This window comes from Teleopsis dalmanni, chromosome 1 (genome assembly GCF_002237135.1).
Source record: "Teleopsis dalmanni isolate 2A chromosome 1, ASM223713v2, whole genome shotgun sequence".
NCBI lineage: Eukaryota > Metazoa > Arthropoda > Insecta > Diptera > Diopsidae > Teleopsis > Teleopsis dalmanni.
The window spans coordinates 165,042,454-165,056,700 of record NC_051846.1 but is presented as its reverse complement, the minus strand read 5'-3'; the positions used below and the strand labels follow the sequence as shown (position 1 = coordinate 165,056,700).

General features: G+C 27.1%; 1 protein-coding gene across 1 annotated transcript; it reads left to right on the top strand.

Annotated features, from left to right (window-relative positions):
* The first annotated feature begins 6,642 nt into the window (after positions 1 to 6,642).
* Positions 6,643 to 12,066, top strand: LOC119669375 (protein unc-93 homolog A). Its single transcript, XM_038079239.1, has 6 exons — positions 6,643 to 6,985; positions 7,269 to 7,613; positions 9,967 to 10,775; positions 10,842 to 11,235; positions 11,306 to 11,435; positions 11,592 to 12,066. The coding sequence occupies exons 1-6, from the start codon at positions 6,833 to 6,835 to the stop codon at positions 11,951 to 11,953; spliced, it is 2,193 nt and encodes a 730-aa protein (XP_037935167.1). The 5' UTR covers positions 6,643 to 6,832; the 3' UTR covers positions 11,954 to 12,066.
* Positions 12,067 to 14,247: the final 2,181 nt, after the last annotated feature.

The following is a 14,247-nucleotide window of genomic DNA, read 5'->3' as shown; positions in this document are numbered from 1 at the left end:
AAACTGCTTCTTTTGATATTTTGAAATTGCAGGAAATATACTTCATAATACTTAAATAAATTTGATGAAGAAAGCCATTGGTTCTTTAAAATCGAATAGTAAGGACGTAAGACGAAAACGTATAAAAAGAATATGGAAAAGTCTTAGGTTCGTAGCCAAAAATTTACTTCGGGGACACTTTTAGATAATTTAAGTAATTTAAAAAAAATTTTATCTTATTAAACAGTCATAATTCATTAATATTGAATATCGATTCTGAACTTCGATTCTTTTACTAATAATGAAACTTTAGAACCAAATATAATCGACTATTCTAACCTCTAACCTATGTATTAGAGATGTCAGTATAAATGATTGGACTCCATTTGCGTAGGCAGCAAATAGAAACAGGGAGAAGGGGACAAAAGAACAATTTTTCCACATATCGAAAACCGAAAAAATTTGATTTCACTGACATTATTAATAAAGTCATTCTAAAAATTAATTAAAAACAGCTTATCGCATTCAAAATTTATCTAAATTGCTGTACAAGTTCGTTTAATGATAAAAATACTCATAGCTTTGATTTTGTATCTTTACATTTAGTGAGGCCAATATCCCCTTGTTCCTATTCTTTTATGCAATACACCGTCGATTTGGAGCAACCATCATCGTCCCACAGATTCTTGTATATATATATACATATATATATACATTTACCGAGTACAAAACATATAAAAATTGAAGAATCTTCTTTACTATAAAATAAAAATAATTACCTTGACTACGAAAATTCAATTACACTTCAATTATCTGCTAAAATCATCGTTTACTTTCTATGTTCAACTTCATAGCCACTTAGAATTTAAACTAAAATATTTATACAAACATTACCAATGAAGTAATTCAATCTTCTGTGAGGACAAATTAAAAAGATAGTCGAAAAGTTATTTTGCAGGCGAAAGATCAAAGTAAAATAAATTGGATTTAATCGTTTTGCTTGTTAACCAATTTCAATGCCATTCCGCCCTCTGTCTTGTAACCATCATTTTGTATCTGAAATACAAAATTGTTAGTTTCAATAAAAAAACTGCACGCTTACAAAATTTATCGCGCTATGTGGTATGAGAGGAAGGACAAAATTTTATATTTTGAAAATTATTATGCTGCTCATGTTAGAATCACATATGAATAAAATATTTCTACAAGCATTAAGTTACATGTAGAAGCACATCTGTATATAAAAAACTATTAGTAAAGTGGAAAGAAAAATACTTATAATTAAATCAAAATCATTCAAAAAAGTTGACATGAGTTATTTTAGATGTGAGCATCAGTCAAGTTCGCTTACACTCGTACATGAAAATATGAAAATTCTAGATGGATGAAGAATTTAATAAGGAAATATTCAATATTAACTTTACTAAAATAGTTTAGAAGTGAATGTGTATACTCTTGGAAACTTATTTTATTAATTTTGCTACCAAATAGTTTTCTATTCTAAACATATATTTGAGAAACAATATTGATTTTTTATTGTTGCTCATTCGCCATGTTGTACGGAAAATTAATTTTCAAGAACGTGTTTCAGACATTGAATAATAACTGTTATCAAAATACGGGGGTAGTTTGATAATTCAAGGGTGGCAAAAAGTAACTAATAAGTTATAGTAATATTACTATAACTCTTTCCTATCTATTAATAGACTACTATAAAATTTTGAACAATCTGCGTCATCTTGTATGTACCTTTTTTAATGGCTTAAAGTGGACAAACTCGTGAAATGTCAACAGAAATGGAAGAAGACGAATATTTCGTGGATAGAATATTATCTATCCAGAATATTCTCCATCCAAAATATTTTCTATCCAGCATATTTACATCTAGCGTATATTCCTATCCAGCATATTCTCCAGATTTTGGTCCCTGCGATTGTTTCCTTTTTGCAAACGTCAGGATGTGGGTAGAAGGTCAAAGATTTGAATCAAGTCAAATTTAGGTTTGAGAAAACCTATTATTTGAAAAAAATTAGAAAACCGCTAGACTAAATACATCAAGGTAAAATAATACATTTTTTTGGAGAAAAAAGTTTATTATTTACAAAATCAGTGAATTGTCAATATTCCCTCGTAGGCTTAATTTCTTTAATTCTAACTTCAAATATTTGTACAATAATTATAAGGTACTTAATAATTCTTAATACTTTTGTTTTATACAATGATATACAATGATTAGATAAGATGACCTTTTTTTAGACTGAATTAATATTCTCTACCATCAGATAATCAGATATGTTTGTAACCAGGATTCCTGCTTATGTGACTGTAAACAATATTTTGTTCTACTTTAACAAGTTCAAATTTTCTAATTTTGATTTATTTTATAAAACATTAATTAAGTTAATTTATCATAAAAGCATGTATTTCTAGAATTACAGTTCATTTACTGTTGTCTTTATTCTAATTGCAAAGACAAAAAATTAAATATTAATATATAAATTTATTATAATTCAAATATTTAGAATGCATTATATGCATATACATAGATCCAAACGTTAGTATTTCTTTCGTATGTTTGCATGACATCTAGTTGGCTCGTTAATGCAGGGCTTGCAGTCATAACTTTCACTTATTCATAATTTATTATTCAAACGCAAAATTTAGTGAATAATTGTATAATTGCGCCACCTTAATTTTCACCTAAAAGAATGCTTTCATTTTCATACACGATGACATCATTTAGAGTACTTGTTTTTTTGGGTAAACGGTGTCTTCAGTTCTAACGATAGATGTAGCCACTGGATACTTATTCGTTTGACTATATTAATGTTGCAACAGAATTCAGACATGTTATTATTCTATCAAGAGTAATATGTATCACTAACACAAATAGAAATACTAATCTTACGGAGAGTACTTTTTTTAAAATTATCTAGGAATTTTTAATTTTTGTCGTTTCTAGTAAGTGACGTAGGTCTTGCAATAGGATCAGTAATATGAATAATTTGTATAGAGTTATTTTTGTTAACCAACAAAAGGCCGGCGATCTACGTATTGACTCAATATTAGGACCTGTTGACAAACATGTTTTTAGCTTGATATCTGATATTGTTGTAACTGTAACTGTTAATTTCTACGCAGATAAAGCTCAATACAATTTTAAAAGGGTACTATTATTATATTACATGTATTAAGTACTTTTGCTTTGAATAATTGCATTTTTTACATGACTAGTTTTACAGATTATAATACAAATAAATGTGCACTTTATATAATAAAGAATATTTTTTGAGTAAGAGTGAGGTTTTTTAATAAAAACGACCTTAAAAGACCTTAATAATAAATGTATACTTTTAGTATAAGAAATAACATAATTATTTCTATTATATATTGCATAGCTATTAAAAATTTTTGTTTCTTTTAAGAATATATATTGTTACGTCCTTATGGCGTTTTTTAAGAAATTGAAGTACATGTTTATTGTTTACAGTATTTGGATTAATGACACCTTGTTCGAGCACATTTTCTCCTAACATTTTGTTGCATATGTTGATATATGTTATACAAATAAAACGTTGATGTCACAAGTGGTGCAATTTTAGGGCCATATAATCTACGTGTGTAACCTTTGTCCCTATCGTAAGCGTAAATTTTCGTAAACACGGGATAATGAATCAAAAAATAGGTTTTTGTTGTACTGTTACTGTCTGCAGTAAGAAGTTTACGTATACAAGTAAGAAAATGGCATGAAAAAGTAAAAAGACAAAATTTTAATTTAATTAAGTTTATTTTTTTATATAATTTTTTATTGCTATTCAAAGAAATCTGTTCATTATTTTCGCAGACTTAAAATTGTGAATTAAATTTAAATTTTATGCAATTATAGGGATCAGCTAATGTTTCACGGAATACGTTTTAATTTCAGAAAACAAATATACATAACATTTTATGACTTCACTGAGTTACCGATCTCGTCTAAATACCCATATTATTCTTCAACATATGTACCGTTTACATATGACTATCGACAGATAGACATTAAAACAAGTAAAAAATTTCTTTTAAAAATGTAAATATCTAATACTATTATTTGTAATAGGATCTATTTTTTATAACTTTTCCTAATTTTATTTTAATTTAGGTATTTTAATGAATTGTATAGTTATTATAAAAAAGATTTTTGTTTTATAATGATAAAATGGAGCACCGATTATTTGTCCAAGTAGTTTATTTCGTACTTCATAATTTCTCTATATTAGAGGTGCACGCCGAGCTCCACAGTTCAATATCATAAGATCTCTTAATATAGGTGAATGCATAGTTATTTCGATTTTTATTAATCGAAAATTAAAATTGAAAATTAAAATTTAAAATTTGTTTTTATGCTCAGATTTCTGGTAGTAAAGATGCATACTATAAATTGGGAAATACAAATCTCTTAGATACAGAACGATAATACCTAACTTTGGCAACCGTCGAAGAGAACCAGCATTTTACAGCGAAACCGACCGCCGCACAGTCCGCAAAATAAAATTAGACGATCAAAATTCAGTATTTTTCAAATTAATAGCGATATTAAAAGCATATTTGCCTTAAATACAGTTTTTTAGATGGGTTTTCTTTTGAATGTAACTTCAACCTCAATGAATTATCAAAAACTCTCCAAATTTGAGCACATTGACCATTTTTTATTTTTTAGAATATTTTAAAAATTATACTAGGTAAAAAAGTTAAATTTGGTATAATAAATACTTCTACTATATTACTAAAGTCCAAAAAGTTTTATGATGTTCCGCTTACTGCAGCACCCAACCCTTATACAAAATTTTCACAAAAATATGTATATTTATTACATACCTATGTTTCATATAAAATTTTAGTGAAATTGAGATTTCGCAAAAATTTGACCAAATTTAAACCTTCATAACTTTTTTTTACTTATTAAAAAACAATCATTTTTTATGTTTTTTAAAGCTTAAATTATTATTAATTAATTATTAATTAGTTATTAATTAATTATTAATTAATACAAAAAAATGATCAATTTTAATTAACAGTAAAATTTTATTAATGAAAATGTACAAAGACTCAGCTATTTTTTTATGACCAGTATCCTAGTTTTTTTTACAAAATTTTTCTAACTAATAGACAAATATTAAAACTGTACAAAAAACAAAAAAATGTTCTTCACTCTCTATTTTTTTATATATATTACAGATCCCAGAAATCAATGAAAACGTGTCGTTTTTCGCACCCCACTCCAAGTTTACCAATAGTAACAAATCTCAATAATATAATTGAAAATGAGAAAAATTTGTTATAATTATGCACCTATCTAATATATGGCTTTTAAAACTTTAAGGCAGGAATTTAAAGCATTACCACGACCAGTAGAGCAGGTCTTTCAAAACGTGAACAATCTGTTGCATATTTCAGTTTAAATAAAATTTTATAATCCAATTTTTATTTTTTATAAAATTATATGAAATTATTTACAATTTTTAGAATACAAAAAGGTATTACGTGAAACGTAATGCAAAGAAGGCAACCCTCAATTTTAATGCTTAAAAACTGTCATGTTCAACGAGTCATGAATTTTTAATTTTTGTTTTACATTTGTTTTACACAACTTTTGGATTAAATAAATTTAATGGCTCTTTACAATTAATTTCTTTTTTTCTTTAGAATTTTGTTTTTTTTTTTACTGACACTGACATTTTTTAAACCCCAAAAAAAGTGCGTTAATTACAGAGATTTTATTATAAATATATTCAGGCTCTTCGAATTATCATCAGGATTTAAGTAAATAAACAAAACAAAGAAAAATTAAGCGAAAAAAACAAATTTTGGAGCCAAGAAAAGTTGAAGGCATAAGAAGCGGCAAGAAAAGAATGAAAATCAAGTGTTAAGCATAATCAACCCATAATAATACCATTGACAGCTGCTAATGGAGTTAACACCAAAGCTGATAAAATAAAGAAAAATAAAACAAAAACAAATATTAAGGAGAAGAGTCATCCAAGTGAAAATGACAGTTAAAGGCATTAAAGGTATATGCGGTACGATGAGCAAAGACATAAACACAGACAAAAACAAAAGCATTAACAACAAAAAAAATAGTAGAGCAGAAAATAACAAGAAGACAATATCCCAAACCAAACAAATATCCTTAATTAAGGCACACGGCATAGCACAACATGGCACTGGCACTGGCACAGGCACAACACTGAATTGAACTGAAGCTGAAAGGTTTGACATTGAGCTCATAATTCAATTGAATTGCGTCTTCTTTTGTTTTCATCTCTACTACAACAGAAAGCATAATAACACAATTTTTGTAAAAAAGCAACAACAAAAATTACAACAACAAAATAAATGCTGAATTGCGAATAAAAGTAATGATGATTCTTGGGAAAGGATGCTGTAAACAATACACTCAATCTCTATTTCCTTTTAAGCATAGCACACTAGAATTTAAGTGACCTAGCAATCAGGATGAAAATGTGGGTGTAGTATTTGTGTAGCCTGGCAAACAGCTATCAATAATGCATCACGTTAAACATACGCAGTTTCGAATAAAGATACACTATGCCAACCAAAAACAATAACAAAAAACCTAAACATTTTAGAACAAAAGCAATTTTTGTACAAAAACCGAACAAAGGTCACTAATTTTGTAATTTTGTAAAGATTTTGTCTCAAAAAAGAAGACCACAAACAGGTCAAAAACATTCGAAAACTTAATTAAAACAATCCAATTGAATAACAGAAAACAGACACGTATAGACCAAAAGAGTAGGGGCAAAGGAGAAAAAATTTCAGTCGTCGGAAAATAATTCGAAAAACTGTTAAAATGGGGAGCCTGCCAAATTTACATGAATTGGAGCAAATGGAACGCAAACGTCAAAAACGCCGAGAGCGTGAACAGCGTGAGCAACTACGAGAACAAAGAGCGCGGGACTCTAGTCGAGAAAGAGAACGTTTGGCAATGTTTGCTCATCGCAAAGTGAGTACAATAAAATTTTCTTTATTATATTTTATATAACGTGTATTTACTTGGGTATATTTATGTGTGCGTACCACGTGAACTAGTGCAGTTACTTTAAAATTGTGTTAACAGCTGATAAATTTATCAACCCAAATTGAGTTATTTTAGATTGGTGCACATAAAATTTTTTTAAAGGCTATTTAAAAAAAAAATATCAATTTTCCTCACAATCTCAGTTGATATTTTTGATTTCAACCAAATATTAATATTTAATTTAAAATTTTTCATAAAATTTTAATAGCATTCATCTTATAATGCATATCTGATGGCTGGTCTCGGTATGGGTGGAGGCACATTAGGTATGGCAGCTGCGCACATAGCTGGTGCAACAGCAACTGGTGGCGGTAATGTTAGTAGTGGAGCAGGAGCTGCTGCTACGTCAGCTACAACAACAGCAGCGGCAATGGGTGGTGTTGCTGCCATGGGTGGCACTGCATTATTTGGTATAAGCACACCCGTAGGCATAATAAACAAGTACCATCAACAGCATCATCATCATCGTCATTCATTGACAACTAGGCATCGCGTTTTGCGTACACGCAGTTCCGGTGCAACACACAGTATTTTTGATGAGCAAATGATGGAGGTAAGCAGTCAGGGTTATAATACTCATAATACAATAAGTTGTATGTTAAGGTATGATTAGAAAGATTTGTGCGTGGGCAGATAGATACTCGAATGTTCGAATTTCCACGAATTGCAAATCATTTTTGATATGCTTATTTTGAATTTTTTATATAATGACAAGAAATGATTTGATTTGAAAAATGATTTTTTATATAATAAGTGATAAGATAAATGACGATAAAAGTTAAATAGTGAGATTATTTTTGTTTTCAATAAAATTCATTAAATTTTAAACAAAAATATAATTGCTATATATTTTGCATTTGACCTGCTGATTTAATATAATAGTATGTATATTACATATTTTTTCTATGATTTTACTAAGTAGTACCTAAAATTTTAAACGCATATATATAGCTATTTGTTGAACTAAATAAATTTAAATCTGCACACAATTTACTTTCATAATGTAAGGAGAGATTTCTTATATTAACTGAATTGAATTTTAAACATTTTAGATAAAAATTGGCAATTAACATAGCAATTTTTAATTTCACCCTCTTTGTGCACAATTCAAATTTTAAATGAAATATAACCACTTTAACAAGTTTAAAATATTAAAAAAAATTCAATTTGTATGTACTTTTGTTTACGGTATATTATAAAAACAAAAACAGTATATTTGACTCCATTTATAATCATTTTCTTAAAGTGATTAAAGTTTTTTTATGTAATTTATAATCCATTTCATATATGCTGACTTTTTTTTTTTTAATTAGCTTTATTATAAATGAGTATTGGGCTATCAGTCAGATTTTGTAATTTGGTTTTTTTTTAAAATTTTTTCCCTGATGATGGTTTTAAAAAACCGAAACGTCGGAAATAAATATTAAATAAGTAAAATAATAAGAAAAATTTTTTATTAAAAAAACCAAATTACAAAATCTGACTGATAGCCCAATACTCATTTATAATAAAGGTAATTTATAATATTAATATTTAATATTTGTCAAATCATAAAAGTTCCCACTATTAATAAATTTATTTTCAAAACATGTAGTAAAAATTTAATAGAATTGAATAATGATCATAAAAGTCTTCACTGACTTACCCCAGTGTGGCAACATCAAAACTAAATGATAGCAAAAAATAAGCCGCTGTCCTCTTGCAAAAGAATTTCACAACAAAATCTTAATGTTATTAACGGTTAATTATCAACTGTTTTTTCAAATATTCGAAACATTTGTTTTCACATATTTAAGTAGAAAATTAATAGATTTATTTAAATCACTTGTTGTTAAACCAATTTTAATATATATATAAAATTAATAATATATTTAGTTTTCTTTAATTGACTACATTAACACATCACTAAATTCAATATGGCGTTTTACAGTTTTTAACTGTACGTTATCCAAAACTTTTTATACAAAATATTTTAATAATATTTTTCAAAATATAAAACATTTATTATAAATACACTTATTCATTTATTTTTATTAACTTTAATATTTTATAATCATTGTTAAAAATAAAATTTAACTGCGTCAAACTTTTGCCAACATTTCACATCAGCATAATTTTATAACTGCTTTTTATGATTTCTTTGTTTGCTCATTTTCGCCGCTGTTTGATCATAATATCAGCAAATTAGACTTGCATTGAAGAAAACTTATTCAAAGCGAATTGGATTACAACTCCTAGAGAAATGGAGATTTAAAAAATTTAACTTTTTTACAATTATTTTTTTGATTAATTATAAATTATTTAAAAAAAAAATGTGTTTATAATAATATATAAATAAATCATATTATAGAAAAAAAATCAAAAATGTTAACATTGAAAATGTTTATACAACCTTTTTGTGTTTAACTTTTGTTTATTCTAATGCGTATATATATATTTGTATATGTGTACAGTAGCTACAGTTTAGAGTAATGATGCCATAAAAATTAAAAGTTACAATGCTGTTTTATTCGTATTCCTGTATATATTTGTCAAATCGACCGAAATATATATGAAATTAATTTATTATTTTAAGTCATAGACAATGTTACATTTTAAAAGTTTGAATCAATTATTTTAGTAAATGAAATTTCGAAATTTTATAAAATAAAAAATATTTTTAGTATGTTTGAAACTAGGTGGTTTTTTTTTATTTCAGAAATGAATTCGTATTTAATTTATTTTTCATATATTATATGATATATATATCAAAAGACTCTGAAAACTATAAATAACATTTTTAGCTCATTTTTATATTAATTAAATTTAATTGTTTAAATTGTCTACATATTTAAATAAAACTCAATCATTTAAATAAAATTCATTTGAATTCAAAATAAATTCATTGACAATATTTTATCTTACAGCACTTAGCTGCTTATTCTCCAATATCAACACGCTCACACCGTATAAATCCTGTATCATCCTATCAAGTGCAAGCTGCTTTGGCAGCATCCCGACGTCGCGAAAGTATTAACAGTTCAATTGGTGCAACATCGATACGACGTCTTATTACGCTGAATAATCGCAACTGCCGTTATAAAGTACCTCCTCACGTTCGTCAAAAGGTATGCAAGAGCTTTACATTTCTAACTATAGCACATGGATTTATGTGCGCCATACTCTTACCACTACTGGCTTTACAAGGTTCCAATTCAGTATGGCATCACCGGGAAAATTGGTTACATGTGGGACCGAACATAGGATCATATTTACTTAGTCTCTGCTTTCTTATATCGGCGGGCATGTGCATGTTAACTACTCAACTTATACGTAAGTTCGGTTACACGATATTAGTTGGTGCTAGTTATGTGGCTGTGGTTTTATTTCTGTTATGCCACCTCTATCCATCGATTTATACATTAGCACCGGCATATATATTATTGGGCTTTACTCTTAGTCCGTCATGGATAAGTAAAGTTGCACTTATTGTTCATTATGGTAGTAAACTAAGTTGCTCGCAGCATGAATGTACGCTGGCAACATCACATGCTGTGGATCCATTGGATGAGCATAAAATGTTTTGTAATCGTGATCAAAAAGTACGACGCTTGGCACGTTTATTTCAAGCATCTCAAGATATAGGTATAATTTTAGGAGCACTAATCGCTTCTGTAGTCTTAGCTTGTACAAGCAATGATTGGAATTGCTTTACCAGTAGCCCTAAGGAATTCTTGCGTTTGTCCACTATGTCAACAGCTGCTGTCAATAATTCACTTTCAAATAATATATTGTCCACAAGTTCCACACTACGTCCCCCCTATATTTTACCGCGCGAACCGAACTATTTTGATGATTTTTATAATCTAAACGAGCATGGTGAACGTATATGTGGTGCTGATATGTGCCCTGTGTGGCGACAAAAAGAAGCTACGGATGCAAATAGCTTGGACTCAAATGAAACCATTTACAAACAGTTTATAAATGGCAATGCTCGTAATGGTGGTTTTATGCTGATAATTATATATTTTATATTTTCCATTATTGCACTTTGTTGCTCGATTTTAACTGGAAAAGTGCGTGGCATTGCGTTTCGTAATGAACGCATCAGTATAACAGATACTATACTATTTGCTGGACCAATGGCATATTTCATTGGGACTGAACAAGCCTACATGATGGGTGATTTTCTAAGAGTAAGTAATTATAATAAGAATACAAATGAATTTCTTAACTTATATAAATTTGAAAAAATTATTTTTTTAGGCATTTGTTTCGTGTTCAATTGGGATAAGCATGGTTGCTGGTGCTCTGGTTGGTATGGGTATCATGCAATCTATTGTCTCCTGTACATTGAGTATGTTATTAAGGCATACTAAACGCATTGTTGTTATAGGTAAGTATTCAAATAACTTAACATTTATTCATAAATCAATAATGAAGCAATCAGAAATATAACTAGTTTAAAGATATATTTTTATATTTTTTCTAATGTAAGTATATAGAACTTATATATAGAACTTATAGAAAACTTTGTATATACATATTTTAGTTGCTGGTTTCTTCTACCACTCTTGTCTACTACTTGCGCTGTCTAGTTGGAAACCCTCTAGCGATGATAGCGCTTTATTTTACGTGCTTGCAGCTTCTTGGGGCGCATGCAATGCAATGTGGGAGACATTGCTAATGGCATTGGTAACATTGAACCATACAAATCATGTGGTTGAGGTTACTGCACCATTACAATCCCTACGCTTTCTTGGACTCGCTATTACATTTGCAGCTCATGGTTTTATGTGCGAAACCCATAAATTATTGATTTTAGTTATTATACTGGTAGTAAGTGTACCGCCTTATACAATGTTAGAAATGCGTCTTGAGGCTCAACGTAAGGCACACATGATCAACTTATGACGAAGTATCTTCAGTTAGTCAAGACATTGCCGCGGTACTGTCGCCCGTACTCAGACTATGTAAACAGTGCCGCCGTATATATAATTAATGCATTTAGAAATACCAATAAAATACGTAAATTTTTATAGAGTTTAGTTTAACAGAATTTAATAATTAATAATAATTTTTTAAGATTGAAAAGTACTTATAAAGACCTATACCATAATGTAATTATAGAAAAATATGCAAATTTAAGTGAACCTTAATCATTAAGTTTTATATAAACAATTTTATTTTGATTCGTGTACAATTAACATAATGTTTATAAATATAATAATATTTGATAGATCATATATACTAATATTATTTTAATAATTTTATAGTAAACGAAACAGTATTATAATTTTAATATATCTGAAATAAGATTATAATTACGAATTAATATTAAATTAATTCAGTATAAACATAAAAAAAAATTAATAAAATTATTTTTATATGATTACTCGGTCGGCATTAAAAGAATTTTTTACTAATATAAGAATAGGAACTACAATTTAAAACTAATTAAGAGAAAATATGTGTATTTAAATTGAAGCCTTCATAACTAAAAATAAATTTAAAACATTTAATATTACTTAAAATAGCAATTTACACTTTCTTTTTATATATGCAGAAAAAATTGCACCGAAATTATGACTTTGCGATTTCATAGGAACTGAGATAACATATATATTAATTACTTTTTTATTTTTATTTTATTAAGTCTCAACAAATTAGAAATAATATATTTTTGTTACAAAATTCAGTTGAAAGTATATCTTAGTTTAGTTTTTATGTAAGGATAATGGTGTTTTGTATTATAGGCGTAAAAAAGAGTATCTATAAATTTTAGAATAATTGTTTATTGACAAATAAAAATAAACTTTTAAAAACTTAAAAAAAAAAAATTTATAAAATAATATGTTAAATGTTAATTATACAATAATTTAAATAAAAAATATACAATATAAATTCAATAGTCATCCTTTTAAGTAACGCAGAGTCAATATATAAATCACTGTTTTCAGACCAAATATAGAAGATCTATTGAACTCTATTCCACTGGCAACCTCAATCTCTCTTACATGTTTTCTGGTTAAAGCTTATTTTTATTAAAAAAAAATATTAATTATAATTAAACGAGCAATGAAAAATAATTAAGTATTATCATAAAATGAAATACTTGTGTTAACATTTCAATAAATAACAGATTGAATTGAGAGAAACAGGGTAGTAAACAAACAGAGATAGAAGGAAATATGAATGGTTGAAATGAAAAATAAAGTTTAATTTAAATCTAATTGTTTAGATAATTTAGATAAAATAAGTAAAAGGTAGAAGTGAAGAACTGAAAAATAAAAATTGTAATAGAAAAGTAAAGAAAATTAAAATTGAGAATATAGAAAGAATTATATTTGTTTTTTTTTTTAATTCTTGCGGATCGAGTTTTCATATGAACGCGATATCTGTTAAAATAAAATAGTTATTCAATTAAATAGATTTAGAAGTTAACAAGAATCCAGTGAAAAGGAGCACTGCGACCATAATAAATTTTTTGTACTAAATGTATATATAAGGAAACTAAATAAATATTTTGTCTAATTTTTTTTGTTAGAATCAGTTAAATTCCATATTACTGAAAAACAATTTTTCTTTAGTACTCGTAATACTTGTATTTAATTATTCGTAAATAATTATTTTTTGAGACTGCAAGAAACAGGAATCGAACTCGGGTCCTGCCAAATGTGAAGCTCAGAATCAACGCACCTTAACCAACTGATCCAAAGTCGTACTTGACTTTTTTGTTCGCATATTTTTCTGGAGTTTTATTACTTTTAACTATGAAAGTTTTTATTAACAATTTTACTTGCTATGTTTATATTAGAACGAAATCATAAACCAGCTGTAGAATAATTGAATTAATTAATTAATTATATTTTTATTTTTATTGTTAAATTTCAATACTATTCTTTTCTACATAAATCTACCCCATTTATTCCAATTATACTAATAGTTTAATATGCTATTATATATATATATATATATATATATTATATATATATATATATATATACTTTTATCAATTTTAGTTTTACATTTTGTTTTAGTCATTAGTTTGTTTGTTTATCAGAAATACTTAAAAAAAAAAACAAAAGAGATAATTATTGATAAAAAAAATATGTTCTTTAATAAATATGTTTAATAAATCAGTAGTTAAAATTATATATTAAACAATAATTATTCTCATATATTTTTGATATAAAATAATCTCTTAA